This window comes from Arctopsyche grandis, chromosome 4, assembly GCF_051622035.1.
Source record: "Arctopsyche grandis isolate Sample6627 chromosome 4, ASM5162203v2, whole genome shotgun sequence".
Lineage (NCBI taxonomy): Eukaryota > Metazoa > Arthropoda > Insecta > Trichoptera > Hydropsychidae > Arctopsyche > Arctopsyche grandis.
This window is the reverse complement of record NC_135358.1, coordinates 33,402,636-33,415,323: the sequence shown is the minus strand read 5'-3', so window position 1 is coordinate 33,415,323 and position 12,688 is coordinate 33,402,636. Positions and strand designations below refer to the sequence as shown.

The 12,688-nt window shown below is 35.7% G+C and overlaps 2 protein-coding genes across 3 annotated transcripts; one reads left to right on the top strand and one right to left on the bottom strand.

The window, feature by feature from the left end:
* Window positions 1-99: 99 nt before the first annotated feature.
* On the bottom strand, window positions 100-2,953 carry LOC143911153 (uncharacterized). Its single transcript, XM_077429920.1, has 5 exons — window positions 2,575-2,953; window positions 2,327-2,434; window positions 836-1,004; window positions 601-759; window positions 100-524 (listed from the first exon to the last, which is right to left on the bottom strand). Exons 1-5 carry the CDS (start codon window positions 2,866-2,868, stop codon window positions 475-477), a joined length of 780 nt encoding a protein of 259 aa, XP_077286046.1. The 5' UTR covers window positions 2,869-2,953; the 3' UTR covers window positions 100-474.
* A 4,033-nt stretch (window positions 2,954-6,986) lies between these two features.
* Ppat-Dpck (Bifunctional Phosphopantetheine adenylyltransferase - Dephospho-CoA kinase) lies at window positions 6,987-12,504 on the top strand. 2 transcript variants are annotated; one of them, XM_077429914.1, is made up of 10 exons: window positions 6,987-7,183; window positions 7,402-7,589; window positions 7,657-7,840; window positions 7,982-8,170; window positions 8,325-8,473; window positions 8,803-9,003; window positions 9,082-9,170; window positions 10,878-11,043; window positions 11,116-11,298; window positions 11,370-12,504. In XM_077429914.1, exons 1-10 carry the CDS (start codon window positions 7,147-7,149, stop codon window positions 11,580-11,582), a joined length of 1,599 nt encoding a protein of 532 aa, XP_077286040.1. In that variant the 5' UTR covers window positions 6,987-7,146; the 3' UTR covers window positions 11,583-12,504. The 2 variants fall into 2 exon arrangements, with proteins under 2 accessions (XP_077286040.1, XP_077286039.1); XM_077429913.1 differs by having other exon boundaries at window positions 7,103-7,187; window positions 11,370-12,503.
* Window positions 12,505-12,688: the final 184 nt, after the last annotated feature.

Below are 12,688 nucleotides of genomic sequence, written 5' to 3'. Positions count from 1 at the left end.
TATTTGAACGTGCAACAAATTTTTTTATATGAGGGGACAATTTTTTTGCGGAGCCTCCCTTTTTGAGTCCTTAAAAATATGGACAAATATACAAACACTGTCAATGTTATATAATATATTACAGTTTTAATTTCGACGGTTTACTATACATATGCATGTGCATATAATGCTATATGTAGGAATGTATTACATGTCAATAATAGTATTCAACAAGATTTACATATACAACACTTTTATATGGAAAGTTTTATCATAAACAAATTCACTTATATTCAGCTCATTGTTATTGTTATCTAGTTGTAGAGCAGGCGACGACTTGGAGAATTATTACAATACTCAAAGAAATTAAAGTATATTTATGAAGATCCATTTTACTAAAGAACTTAAAAAGCAATAAGTTTTATACAAATATATAATACTTTTGATAATAAATCAACAATTTAATCAAAACCAAATATATTATTAAATTGAAATTTAAGAGTCGTTAATGTTAATACGGAGTAAATTTGCTGTGCTCTCGTGTCCTAAAACAACAATATATGTAAATGTGAAACTCAATTAAAAAAATATATCATAAAAAGACAATTACATATATTTTACCATATTTAAGAGCATATTCGTAGGCTGAATACAGAGAAGAGGTAGGTTCAGGATCAGCCCCTCTGATCAATAACCACCGCACGAGCTCATTGTGGCCGTACCGAGCGGCAAGGTGAAGAATGGTATTACCGTCACACCTTGGAACATTCACTGGACAACCTGAACAAACACATAAAATCATCACACACACACACACATCCTCAACGATATAATCGAACGATCTACAAGTTCATACCGGCATCTATCAAATATTGAAGAGTTTCGAAATTGGAATTTTTGTTCGAGATCACCGCATAAGCCGCTAGATAAACGGGACTATCGCCGTAAGCGTTGCACATGTTTAAATCAGCACCATTCTTATCCATATAATGTACGAGATCCAAACAACCGACCACACAAGCTCTCTGAAACACATACATGAATATTAGATAAATAAACAGTTTTATTTATATGGAATATTATATATGAATACATTTATTTATCATATGTTAACAAATCACTTAGAAAGTTAATGTTCATAGTTTGAAAATGTGCTAAATTCATTGTATATTTGTTTAAAATACATTTTATTTTTTTTTACATAGATATCTGTACTCCACCTAGGAAAAAATAACCCAAATCTTTCCTACAAAATAAACAACCTTTTCCTCAATTGCGTCCAATACCAATTAGACCTAGGTATCATCACCACTTGCGACCTAAAATGGTCTGCACATATAAATCATATTGTCAACATCACTTTTGTATGTTATAAAGCGGGTATTCAATTTTCTAAATTTAACTATTTTATCAAAAATATATAAAACTTTCATCAGACCTAGACTAGAATGCGCTTTTAACATATGAAATCCTCATTTTAAAAAGGATAATGCTTGTATTGACAGGGTTCAAAGGAGAATTACAAAGATTCCTTCTGAACTCAAATCACTTTCTTATAATGAAAGATTGAAAAGAATGAATCTCACTACATTGGAGACGAGAAGAACTAGAGGTGACTTAATCGAAGTCTATAAAATTCTTAATAATCACTATAATTGTCATATGTCTAATCTTTTTACATTCAACATAAACACTCACCTCTGAGGTCACTCGCTTAGACTCCAAAAAGATAAATCTAATACATAAATTGATCAGAGATTCATTCTTTTCTAACAGAGTGGTTTCAGTTTGGAATAGTCTTCCCAATGATTTAGTAACCTCTGATAATATTAATATTTTTAAGAATAAACTTGATACTTTTTTTAAAACTAAAGGATTTTTGTAATTCTTCTTTCCCATAATCGTATTTCTGTTTTTTCTTTTCTTTCTTTTATATATTTTTCTTTTTCTCTCTTTTTATTACACAAATTACTGTATTTAGAGAGGCTGAAGAACACGAAATTCATATTAATTCATTAATCCATTCAGACATCTATGGATTTAGACTCGTACATAAATTTTTACATATTGTACATAAATCAAATTCAGATATTTGTGGCAGCGGGTAGGATGATTTTTGCCAATTTGAGGAACCGTTTCAACAATGAAAATCAGATAAATTGGCAAACTCTGATAAGAAAGATCGACTTGGAGACACGAATATCCAAGTCTAACTAGCTGTATTAAAGATTAGCACAGGATTGAACCCGGTAATCTCTCGGTGCATAAACTAAACACCGAGTCATACTGCTGGCTATGTATTGTATACAGAGCTGATATTGATACGATAATACCAAATGTATATTACAAGGAAAGGAGTATATCCATGTGGTGGTAACTGGTGATTCACGGCAGACGGGTGTTGTTCCAGAACTTTAATACACTCTTGAACGTATCTCGGTTTATCGACGCTTTTCTGAAAAATATATTTTGCATTTAATTAGTATTTTATACATATTGATAAAACTAAATACATACAATATAATAAATACATATATTTTGAGGCAAGTTTAGCATGAAGTAAATATTATATATATGTATGTTAGTCAGACTAACATGTGCCATGTAATGTAATTTCATTAGGATGCGATCTTGGAAATAAGAGGGCAGATGCTCATCTGCGATGGAAGTAGTCTCTTCTGTAGGAGTCTTGGTTACCAGTTGTTTTGATGAGGGGCCATTTTTTTTGTTGTTATAAAACTTGTATAATTTTCTGAGTAACCATAATAATGTTACTACTAGAATGCTCCCGATTGAAAATGATATCGCATATAATTCATGGTGTTTGAATTTGGAGAGAAGTTCGTCAAAAAATGAGATGGACTCAGGCCTTGAAGTTCGCCAACGCATCTTCGAGCGCCAAACTCCAATTCCCGCCAACGGTCACTATCAAATACAAACCATAAGCTACCTAACTAACCAAACAGCTGTCCACACACATGTCTTTACAGCCATCTCAACTTCATTAAAATTGTTTTTTGTTTTGTGTTTAATTATCTAGGAAGGTAGGTCTATTGAAGGATACCTATACCTATTTCTATTTAAATTCTTTTTAATTCAAAATTTTATATTGGCTGCTAAGATTACACAATATTTTTAACATTTAATTTTATCATTGAGTTCGCTTCTTTTACGATATTTGATTGTTGTTCAGACTATGTCTGATGATCGGCTTTCGTGGCCTTACGACCCACGATTTGGCCGATATATTTTTGTGCTGGCCACCCTGACACAGTGGTTTGCCCACAAACTGACAGTTGTCGATAACGGTTTGGTGCGTAAACACTGCGGTGTTTACGGGGCCCTTAGCTCCTCGCCACCGAAATCACCAGCTAGAGGCTGGTGAGGGTTGTGACGATACTTGGAGACCAGCTCCAGTATCCGTCCGGTGTGCACCAGAGGAAGCCTGGTCTGTCTTCGTCCAGAAGGCAGACAACTCAGCTACGCGTGGCTAACCTCAAAAAGCACGCGTAGTTTCTTTGTTGACCCCCCCCCCTCTTTCCCCCTGTTTGCTCTATGTACATTCAACGTGGAAATATAATCATTGTGATCAGATTTACGACCTGTTTTCATTATTATATAATCCCGCCTCTTTTCCACATCACGCATCCCACGCGCACACTACGAAAGAGAAAGGGACAGAGCAGAGCAGCCATCATCAACAGAGACCAGACCACTGACGACGAAGGAGGGCACCGTGAGGAGACCAGCCCCGCCTACACTTACCACGAGCTATCTCACAAACCGACTTCAGGTGTCTCTCGAGTTGAGGACTCCTGGCGTCTGTACAATTGTGTTACTTATTTGCTTATCTGGTTTTTAATATCTTTAAAGCTCACTTCATAGGGATTTTGGACAATTAATCTAATTCTAGAATCAAATTATTTCTCCATATTATTTACATTCTTTGTTGGTGATGATTTTATTATTATAAAGGGGATGAACGAATGAGACGACTGGCATGTTGAATGCACGTGTTTTATTTATGACAGCTGAAGGCAGAGTGAGGTAGCTAACTCCGAACACAATCGAGTTGGTCCCCACTCGCAGGGAGGTGATCAAACTCGACCGTGTCGTATAGCGAGCCGCCACAATTACAAAGGGACTTATTTAAGCTAAAGAATCCAAAGATATTATCAAAACACATCTTTGAACTGATGGGTCCACCTTACGGCACAAACTCTAAGTTGATGAAGACTCGAAAAATGATAAAATAACTGAGTACGTATAAGCTCTAATATTAGGAGTGGGGGGGGGGGGGAGTAAACGCGTGTATGAGTAAATATAACGCATGCGTATTACTTTCCAACCTGGGATATTCTCCTGGTACGAGTTGATTTTTCGAGTTCATATTTCGAGTCTTCATCAACTGAGTTTATGCTGTAAGGGCCACCAATGAACTGATATTGGAGAATACAGTTAGGGCGAAAACACACTGAGTGGTACGTGGTTCGTGTTTTTTTTTACATACTTTTAAACATGCGAAAAAACGCGGCACTCCTAGCCCATATACATGGTACACGGTCCCAAAAATCACACTCTGCAGTGCTTTTAGTGATATTTTATCCTTGCTTGACAGTGATCGATAACGGTGAATCACATATTTGAAGAAATGTAAAATAAACACATGTACTCCGCACGCGCAACTGCACCAAAATTCGATTTGGGGAACACCCACTGTCACAGCATGGAGCCAAGTGTAGGAATCTAGCACAACTTGTGCTATTACATCAAAACCAGCGATCTCATCATCGATCCTGTACAAACATGCATAACTCAAGGGCAACGACTCTTTCGACCATTCCAGAAGAAAGAGTTCACCGCTCGATCGTAAAACGAACGAAAACCAACAGTGATGTCATCAGTAGAGGTAGGACCGGAAGCGCGCCGTCTATTGTTCCAATATTGTAAATGCTTTGTAAAAAAGGTTCGGCAAACCTTTAACAATGCATTTACAACATGTGAACAATGAAAAGCGCGCTCTGGGTCCGCTCTTTAGTCATCAGGATACCCTAACACGTGTCTGAAAAGTCGACGTCCTGGCACGCTGACCCCAGAGCTATAAACTACACGTGTACCGAGCACGCGCCTCGAAAATAGGTCAACACGTGTCTCTAACACACGTGTCCTGGAAACGAAGACAAAGCATCTGCGCGCGGCACGCTCCGACCTAGAACGTATATAAAGCGACGCAGCAGCTCCCAACACCAGAGTGAACCTCTGGAGTTCAACCAGATCATTTCTCCGAAGCTCAACCTCTTCGTACATACAAAAACCATTGTAACAATTGAGCAAAAATAAACGATCCTCTTTCAAAATCAACTGAGTTTCCATAGGCCGGGAAACGGTCGAAACCATTAACCCGTCCTATACAAGGACATGAAGTTCCGTACTATTTAGTGTGTTTTCACCAGAGAGATGTAATAAGAATAGAGGGGCCCTTACGAATAAATAATTGTTGTCAATTTTACGCAGTACGTCTCTATAAATACGCTACATCGCACGGAATACAATCGGATCAATTTACTTATAAAAATGTATCCCATGTTGTTTATTGTGTGTTTTTGAATGTATTGTGCAATTTTTACCGATGCTTGCCCATCTTGCGAGTAATATAAACAAACAGAGAAGTTTTTATCAGACATATGTACGTCGAGCACCAAGCGTCAAATACAACTGATGCTAAAATTATTTAGATCTGTCCGTGGACAGAATATCACTTGACAACAAAAGAACACCTAAAGCCACTTATATTAATATTACATTTCTCTGGTTTTCACCCTTAGTCTATCGCGACGGTCTCACAATTGTTCATAAGTCATTTATTTATTTACATGTACGCCATGTACGATAATGTGAGCTTTTGACGACTTTTAGAATAATTTGGGTGAATAAATAGAATGATTACAGCAAATGAAGACAGTTAAAGGTATGTTCATACTTAACAGCACTGCACGGCTTCAGCACTGCACGACTCCGTTTCAAATATGTCATTTTATTACTTTTCTATTCATATCTACCTACACGTCGCGGTCACGTCACGTTCACAGCACTTTGGCCGAGTGCAAGGCAAAATCGGCTTACTTATACATTACAGGCCATGACGATACGGCGCAATATTGCTTACGTCGTATTGTCGAGTACTTACAATATGAATGCATACACTTGCATTCGTAGCTACGCGTCAAAATACAAGTCAGCAAAAATGTTTCGACGTTTATCGAACGAAAAATTATGTATAATCGCGCTGTTGTTGGAAGAAGAAGCTCAAGAAGGCAATAAAAAAGCACGGAGGCGTTTTGATGTGCATCCATGTTAAAAAATAGAAAAACCGAAGGAGAGTTTTGGACACTATATAACGAGCTTGTGGATGATGGACAAAATTTTTTTGAATATTTCCGTAAAAAATTTAAAATATTTTTTAAATATTTGCGCCAAAACCATGTCGAAAGATTGAACAGCTGTCAATTGTCACTATCGATAATTGGTCCAAAACAGCAAAGCGGCAGACTTATGGCACGTAATTCGCGTGTATATTTCCACGATGGCCAAAAAAACGGATACGATACGTTGACGGATGTTGCTGTAAGGTATGAACAGGAAATGACGGGTACTGCTGTAAGCCTGCCGTGGCGTAAACGTGACGGTTGGTATGAATATACCCATACAAAATGCACCAAAGAATACTTTTCGTACGGCCGGATACCTGCTGAAGTCGGTACGTGCTGACTAGGTATGAACAGACCTTAATTGGGTTCGGTGATTACTAGTCAAATTTGAACCGGTCGCTCTAGATCGGTCACACGTGATCACCCGTCACACTAAAACTGGTCACACCCTAAAATCGGTCAACCAGTTTTCTCGTGACCGATTTTAGGGTGTGACCAGTTTTAGGGTGTGACCAGTTTTATCGTGACCAGTTTTAGTGTGACGGGTGATCACGTGTGACCGATCTAGAGCGACTGGTTGTCCTCTAACTGGTTCACATATGACTAGTAGTCCGTTTACCGGCAATTAATATAATTAAGAATAAGTAATAATATTGCGGGCTTTGGTCGTATTTAGTGAAGTTATTTTATTTTTTGAATTGTCATAATGACATTTGGTAGCAGAAGAGACTGAAATGCGATGTCTGCTTGCGGCAGTTCTACTGTACGCTTTACTGGTAGGTCAGTCTTAGCTTTTCCATCCATCTAACACTTGACAATTTCATCCTTCGATTTTAAGTTACAACAAACAAAATCATATGATGTTTGTTTACATTAACATTTTTGACCTTTGATCATTATTATTGAGTTCAATGTCTGAACCTTTTATGTAATATCAACGGAAGTTTCAAAGCGAAACTCACAATTACTGTAACTATCAACTGTACCATTTCAGATTATGACTCTAACACCCCTGTAAAAATGGCAAGAACGGCTCTACTTGTGGTATCAAATTTGTCTAAAATTCCCCACATCCTCGTTGACGTTTGTAAGCACGTTTCCCAGACACTTTATATTTCGGTTTCCGATTCTTCTGTGCCTGTATTCTCGTGCAGCAGTCACATAAACGGAATATATCAACAAGTATGGTACATTTGTGTGTTTGATTGATTTCTAATTCGATCGGTTTTTAATGAATATTTTTTTATAGGCTACTAAAGTATGCAACGAACTGGATATACGAGTGTTGATTGGAAATATAAAAGATTCCAATTTGAAGAAGACAATCGTTACGCACAATCCGATCGATTTGGTCATTATTGACAATCACGTCGGAGATTTTGCCTTGAATCACATATCGAAGCTGCAGCATAATTTTTCCACATTAAATATCGGTAACCTATATTGTGTTATTTTTATATATATCTGTTATTTCTTTTATTGTTTGTAATTTCACAATTCACTTATCTTACATAATTGATTGACATGTTTAACTGGCTTTTCAACCTCTGTAAGATAATTATATTTTCCGATAGGCGATATTGTTAAAAATGTATCACACGAAGTACGAAAAGACGGCAGTGACGGTAAATCGTACGACTATGTTGCATTAGGGGGAACCTTTGATAGACTTCACAATGGTCATAAGATCCTTTTATCTGAAGGTGTTCTCCGGGCGAGTAAAGGACTTACAGTCGGTGTCACTGATGTTAATATGATAAAAAGTGAGGCTTTACTTACATATTTTCCAGCACATTTTTTACTAAACTATATTTAGTATCACATCATATTGCCGTTTATACATTTGTTTCTAATAGTTATCATCATGTGTTATTATCTCTCACATTAGATCTCGTTAAAGGAAGTATTTCATTTTAGACAAAAAATTGTGGGAACTCATTGAACCAATAAATAGTCGGATAGAAAATTTGAGACAATATCTCATCGATATAGATCCGACATTACAATATAACATTGTGCCAATACAAGATGTTTACGGGCCAACAAAAGATGATTCAAAATTAAAGGTGTGTTTTGAAAAAAATTACAAACTATAGATTTTGTGAGGTAGGCTCTGAACTAACAATAAATCAATATAATAAATTAATTTTTAATACAAATTGTTTAAAAAATTTTGAATACCGAATACTTCACTGATTTTATTCCTTGCTGTGATTTATTTTAATATTCAATACATGGTTTAAAAAGTAAAATTTTACTTTTTGTTATATGTATGTATAATCACTTAAAAAAAGCATACTGCATTTTTTCATGTTTGTCAAAAGTAATGAAATATTATGCGACTTGTTAAAAATTTGTTTGTGCTAGTATTTTGATGGATGTTATCAAATTTCAGTTGCTGGTCGTTAGTCAAGAGACAGTAAAAGGCGGTGAGATGGTAAATAAAAAACGCGAAGAAAATAAATTAGACCCGCTTGCCGTGTATTGCATCGATTTGGCAAGCGAATCACAAAATACGATTCCCGAAGAAGAGACAAAAGTTAGCTCTAGCAATCGGAGATTGCGTCTATTGGGAACCGTTATAAGAGAACCCGTGGTAATTCTTTTTAAGTATTCCATATGAATAAAGCAGAATGTTCGTGTATTTATGTGTAATGATATATCATTTTGATAGGAAAATCCCCATTTAGATAGCTCTCCATATGTGATCGGACTTACGGGAGGGATTGCGAGTGGAAAAACGAATATAACAAAGAAATTAGGGTAAGCAATTTAAATCATCATATATATTTAATTTATACCAGGTAACCCCAATGCGCCTTCCTGGCGAGAAACATTGTACATTTGATACAAATATTATTAGTATTATACAAAGTACATAAATACATATCAATCAATATCCACAGAGACATCTATAGTCAAATTTGTAAATTTGCAGAATATAAAACTTTTGCCTGCGGCAATAAATATAGCGAACAAGCCCTGTACCTGGCACCTTTATCGCGAATTTGGCAATCGAGTTTTCGATCTTAAATACAGATTTTAATATTTACTCAAGTAACCATATATGTTAATTAACACATAAAGTATTTTTTTAAACAATAAAATACTTAATATATCCCGTAGTTTTGGCTTAATTGTCAAATAATCATTCTTCATACAATTGAGACGTATCGTCGCCATTGTTCAACAGACGTGACGTCACATAAACGAGGTTTCAGTATGGTTCCACAAAAAACTAATTTTCACTGGTATATATTCATTTTAAGCAAATTGAATAGATGGCATTCAACTCTCAGTAGTATATTCAACCAATTTTGAACCGTAAAACAGTTGAAATAGGCGCACATAAGGCTCAAAATCCCGTGCAAAGTTCATAAATTCTATGGAAGACAGCCGCGCTACAGACTTGTCGCGCAAAGCTTCCATAGAAGACGGCTGCGGGCAAACGGTTAAACAATTCAGTGAAATTCAGCAATTATATATCAATTAACATCTTCATGGACATTTATGGTCAAATTTGTAAATTTTCAGCGTTTTATACAATTCGAGATTTTGCGAGAAAATGGTTAAGGTTGTCAATTTGTTGGAACCGTTTCAATGAAAATCAGATAAATTGGCACACTCGGATTGGAAACGATCGACCTGGAGTCACAAATCCAAGGTCTGGCCAGCAGAAACCAAGTGGGATTTGAACCCGTGACCACTCTGTTCAAAGCATTATATCCTAACCACTAGTCTCTTCTACTGGTTATAACATGCTATAATCAGAGAGATGTAACAAGAATAGAGGGGCCCTTACAAATAAATAATTGTTGTCAATTTTACGCGGTACGTCTCTATAAATACGATACATCGCACGGAATACAATCGGATCAATTTACTTATAAAAATGTATCCCATGTTGTTTATTGTGTGTTTTTGAATGTATTGTGCTATTTTTACCGATGCTTGCCCATCTTGCGAGTAATATAAACGAACAGAGAAGTTTTTATCGGACATACGTCGAGCACCGAGCGTCAAATACGACTGATGCTAAAATTATTTAGATCTGTCCGTGGACAGAATGTCACTTGACAGCAAAAGAACACCTAAAGCCACTTCTATTAATATTACATTTATCTGGTTTGCTACCAATGTTTCCTTTTGGCTAATAGATGGCGCCAAGTCTCTGTGCACTTAGCGCCATCTATTGAAAATTGATTTAATTCATTAATCTTTCTATTGGTGTGTTATATTATCTATATGTAGGTAGGTAGGTAGTTTTTACAATTTTTTTTTTCCATATTGAACAATTATTTGAAAAAAATTCGATCGTATGCAGATCAAACACAGGACCGACACATTTCTTTTAATTTTTTTTTATTTAATAACTTAATATGCCAACACCCATGCGATGATATTTCATCGGGTACAACACTAGTTTAATATAATTATGTATAATTTTTTAATAATCTATTTAATTTGTAGTGAATTAGGTGCTGGTGTTGTAAATTGCGATATTTTGGCGCATGAGCTGTATATGCCTGGGACTCCGATTAACGCCACGATTGCTGAAGTTTTCGGATCCAATGTCATAAATGAAAATGGGGAAGTCAATAGAAAGAAGTTGGGCGAGATTGTATTTAATGACCCTGTATGAACTGTTTTTATTTCATGGTTTTTTTTATCGTGAGCCAATTTTATGTCAAGTTTGTGTACTTTTCAGTCTCGTTTGATAGAGCTGAATAATTTGTTGTGGCCTGCGATAATAGAAGAAGCTAAAAAGCGTGTCCGAGCTTTAGGACAGCAAGGGTATAAAGTCGTCGTCATGGAAGCGGCAGTTTTAATCCAAGCCCGTTGGAAGGAGCACTGTCATCAAGTTTGGACCAGTATTATTCCGCCGGAAGAGGTATATATTTGTTATGTTACTATTTTTTAATGAATGTTATATGTTTTAAATGATTGATGTTTGGTTTTAAGGCGGTCAAGAGGCTGAAGGAACGTAACGGGTTGTCGGAACAGGAAGCGAAAGATCGCCTTTCGTCTCAGCCGTCCAATTCTGAGCAAGTGGCTAATGCCAATATAGTGTTTTCTTCTTTTTGGAGCTATGAATTTACCTCTTTGCAAGTGACCAAGGCGTGGGAAAACCTATTGAAGTGTATAGATAGTAATAAATGCCAGAGTAAATATTGATAGTGTGTACAATATATATGTTATTTTTGTTGAAATTTCAATGATCTAATTAAGGGCGAAAGCACACTGAATGGTATGGGACGGTATGTGTCCTTGGCTTCCTGCTGTGCACGTGCAGAATGAAATATTTTGGAGGTTGCACGCAGAGAAGCGCCCTATCGAATATATTTCTTGTTTCAATAACACGCGTACCGTTTCCATAACATAACACATATTGCCGGATGCTAGCTGTCGCCATGACGCTTTCATGAAAACTTTCATATACGATGTTAATTGAATAATATGTAACTTGAATGATCAATTTACTTATAAAAATGTATCCCATGTTGTTTATTGTTTGTTTTTGAATGAATCGTGCAATTTTTAACGATGCACTTGCCCATTGCCCTTGTCCAGAGAAGATTTTATCAGACATACGTCGACCAACAAGTATCAAATACGACTGATGCTAAAATTATTTAGGATTGTCTGTGGACAATCGTCACTTGACAACAATGTAACGCCTAAAGCCACTTCTATTATTATAACATTTCTCTGGTTGCACGTGTATCTATATATATACAAACAACAAGTTTCTCTTACATTTCTTCAAATATGGGATTCACTGTTATCGATCACTGTCAAGCAAGGATAAAATATCACAGAAAACACTCCAGGGGGTGATTTTTGTGACTTTGTACCATGGATATGGGTTAGGGGTGCTGTATTTTTTTCGCATGTTTGAAAGTATCTAAAAATAAACGCGTACCACGTACCACTCAGTGTGTTTCCGCCCTAATGTTCATTTTTTTATTTCCATAAATGTTTGTATAATTTTTGACTATATTTTGTTATATGTATATACGTTGAATTTTTTATACCTATATGATTATACTATAAATATTATTAAATTTTTATGAATAAATTTCTGTTTTCGATTTTATATGAAAGATAATTTTATTTTTTGTTTTATACATTTTATATGAAAGGTAATTCTTTTGTTTTGTTTTATACATTTTACAACATTCAAATTATTTTACACATACAATTCAAAATTTACAACTCAATCAAGCGTTGAACATGTGATATTTTATTTAGAGTATTTTTTATTTTATCTTTGTCCATAT

Coding starts and splice junctions, on each gene's coding strand:
- LOC143911153 (XM_077429920.1), bottom strand. CDS start 2,868: ATGCGTTGGCGAACTTCAAGGCCTGAGTCCATCTCATTTTTTGACGAA. Junction 2,435..2,574: donor AATTACATTACATGGCACAT/GTTAGTCTGACT, acceptor TATATTTTTCAG/AAAAGCGTCGATAAACCGAG. Junction 525..600: donor CGAATATGCTCTTAAATATG/GTAAAATATATG, acceptor TTGTTGTTTTAG/GACACGAGAGCACAGCAAAT.
- Ppat-Dpck (XM_077429913.1), top strand. CDS start 7,142: ATGCGATGTCTGCTTGCGGCAGTTCTACTGTACGCTTTACTGGTAG. Junction 7,590..7,656: donor TAAACGGAATATATCAACAA/GTATGGTACATT, acceptor ATTTTTTTATAG/GCTACTAAAGTATGCAACGA. Junction 11,299..11,369: donor GTATTATTCCGCCGGAAGAG/GTATATATTTGT, acceptor TTTGGTTTTAAG/GCGGTCAAGAGGCTGAAGGA.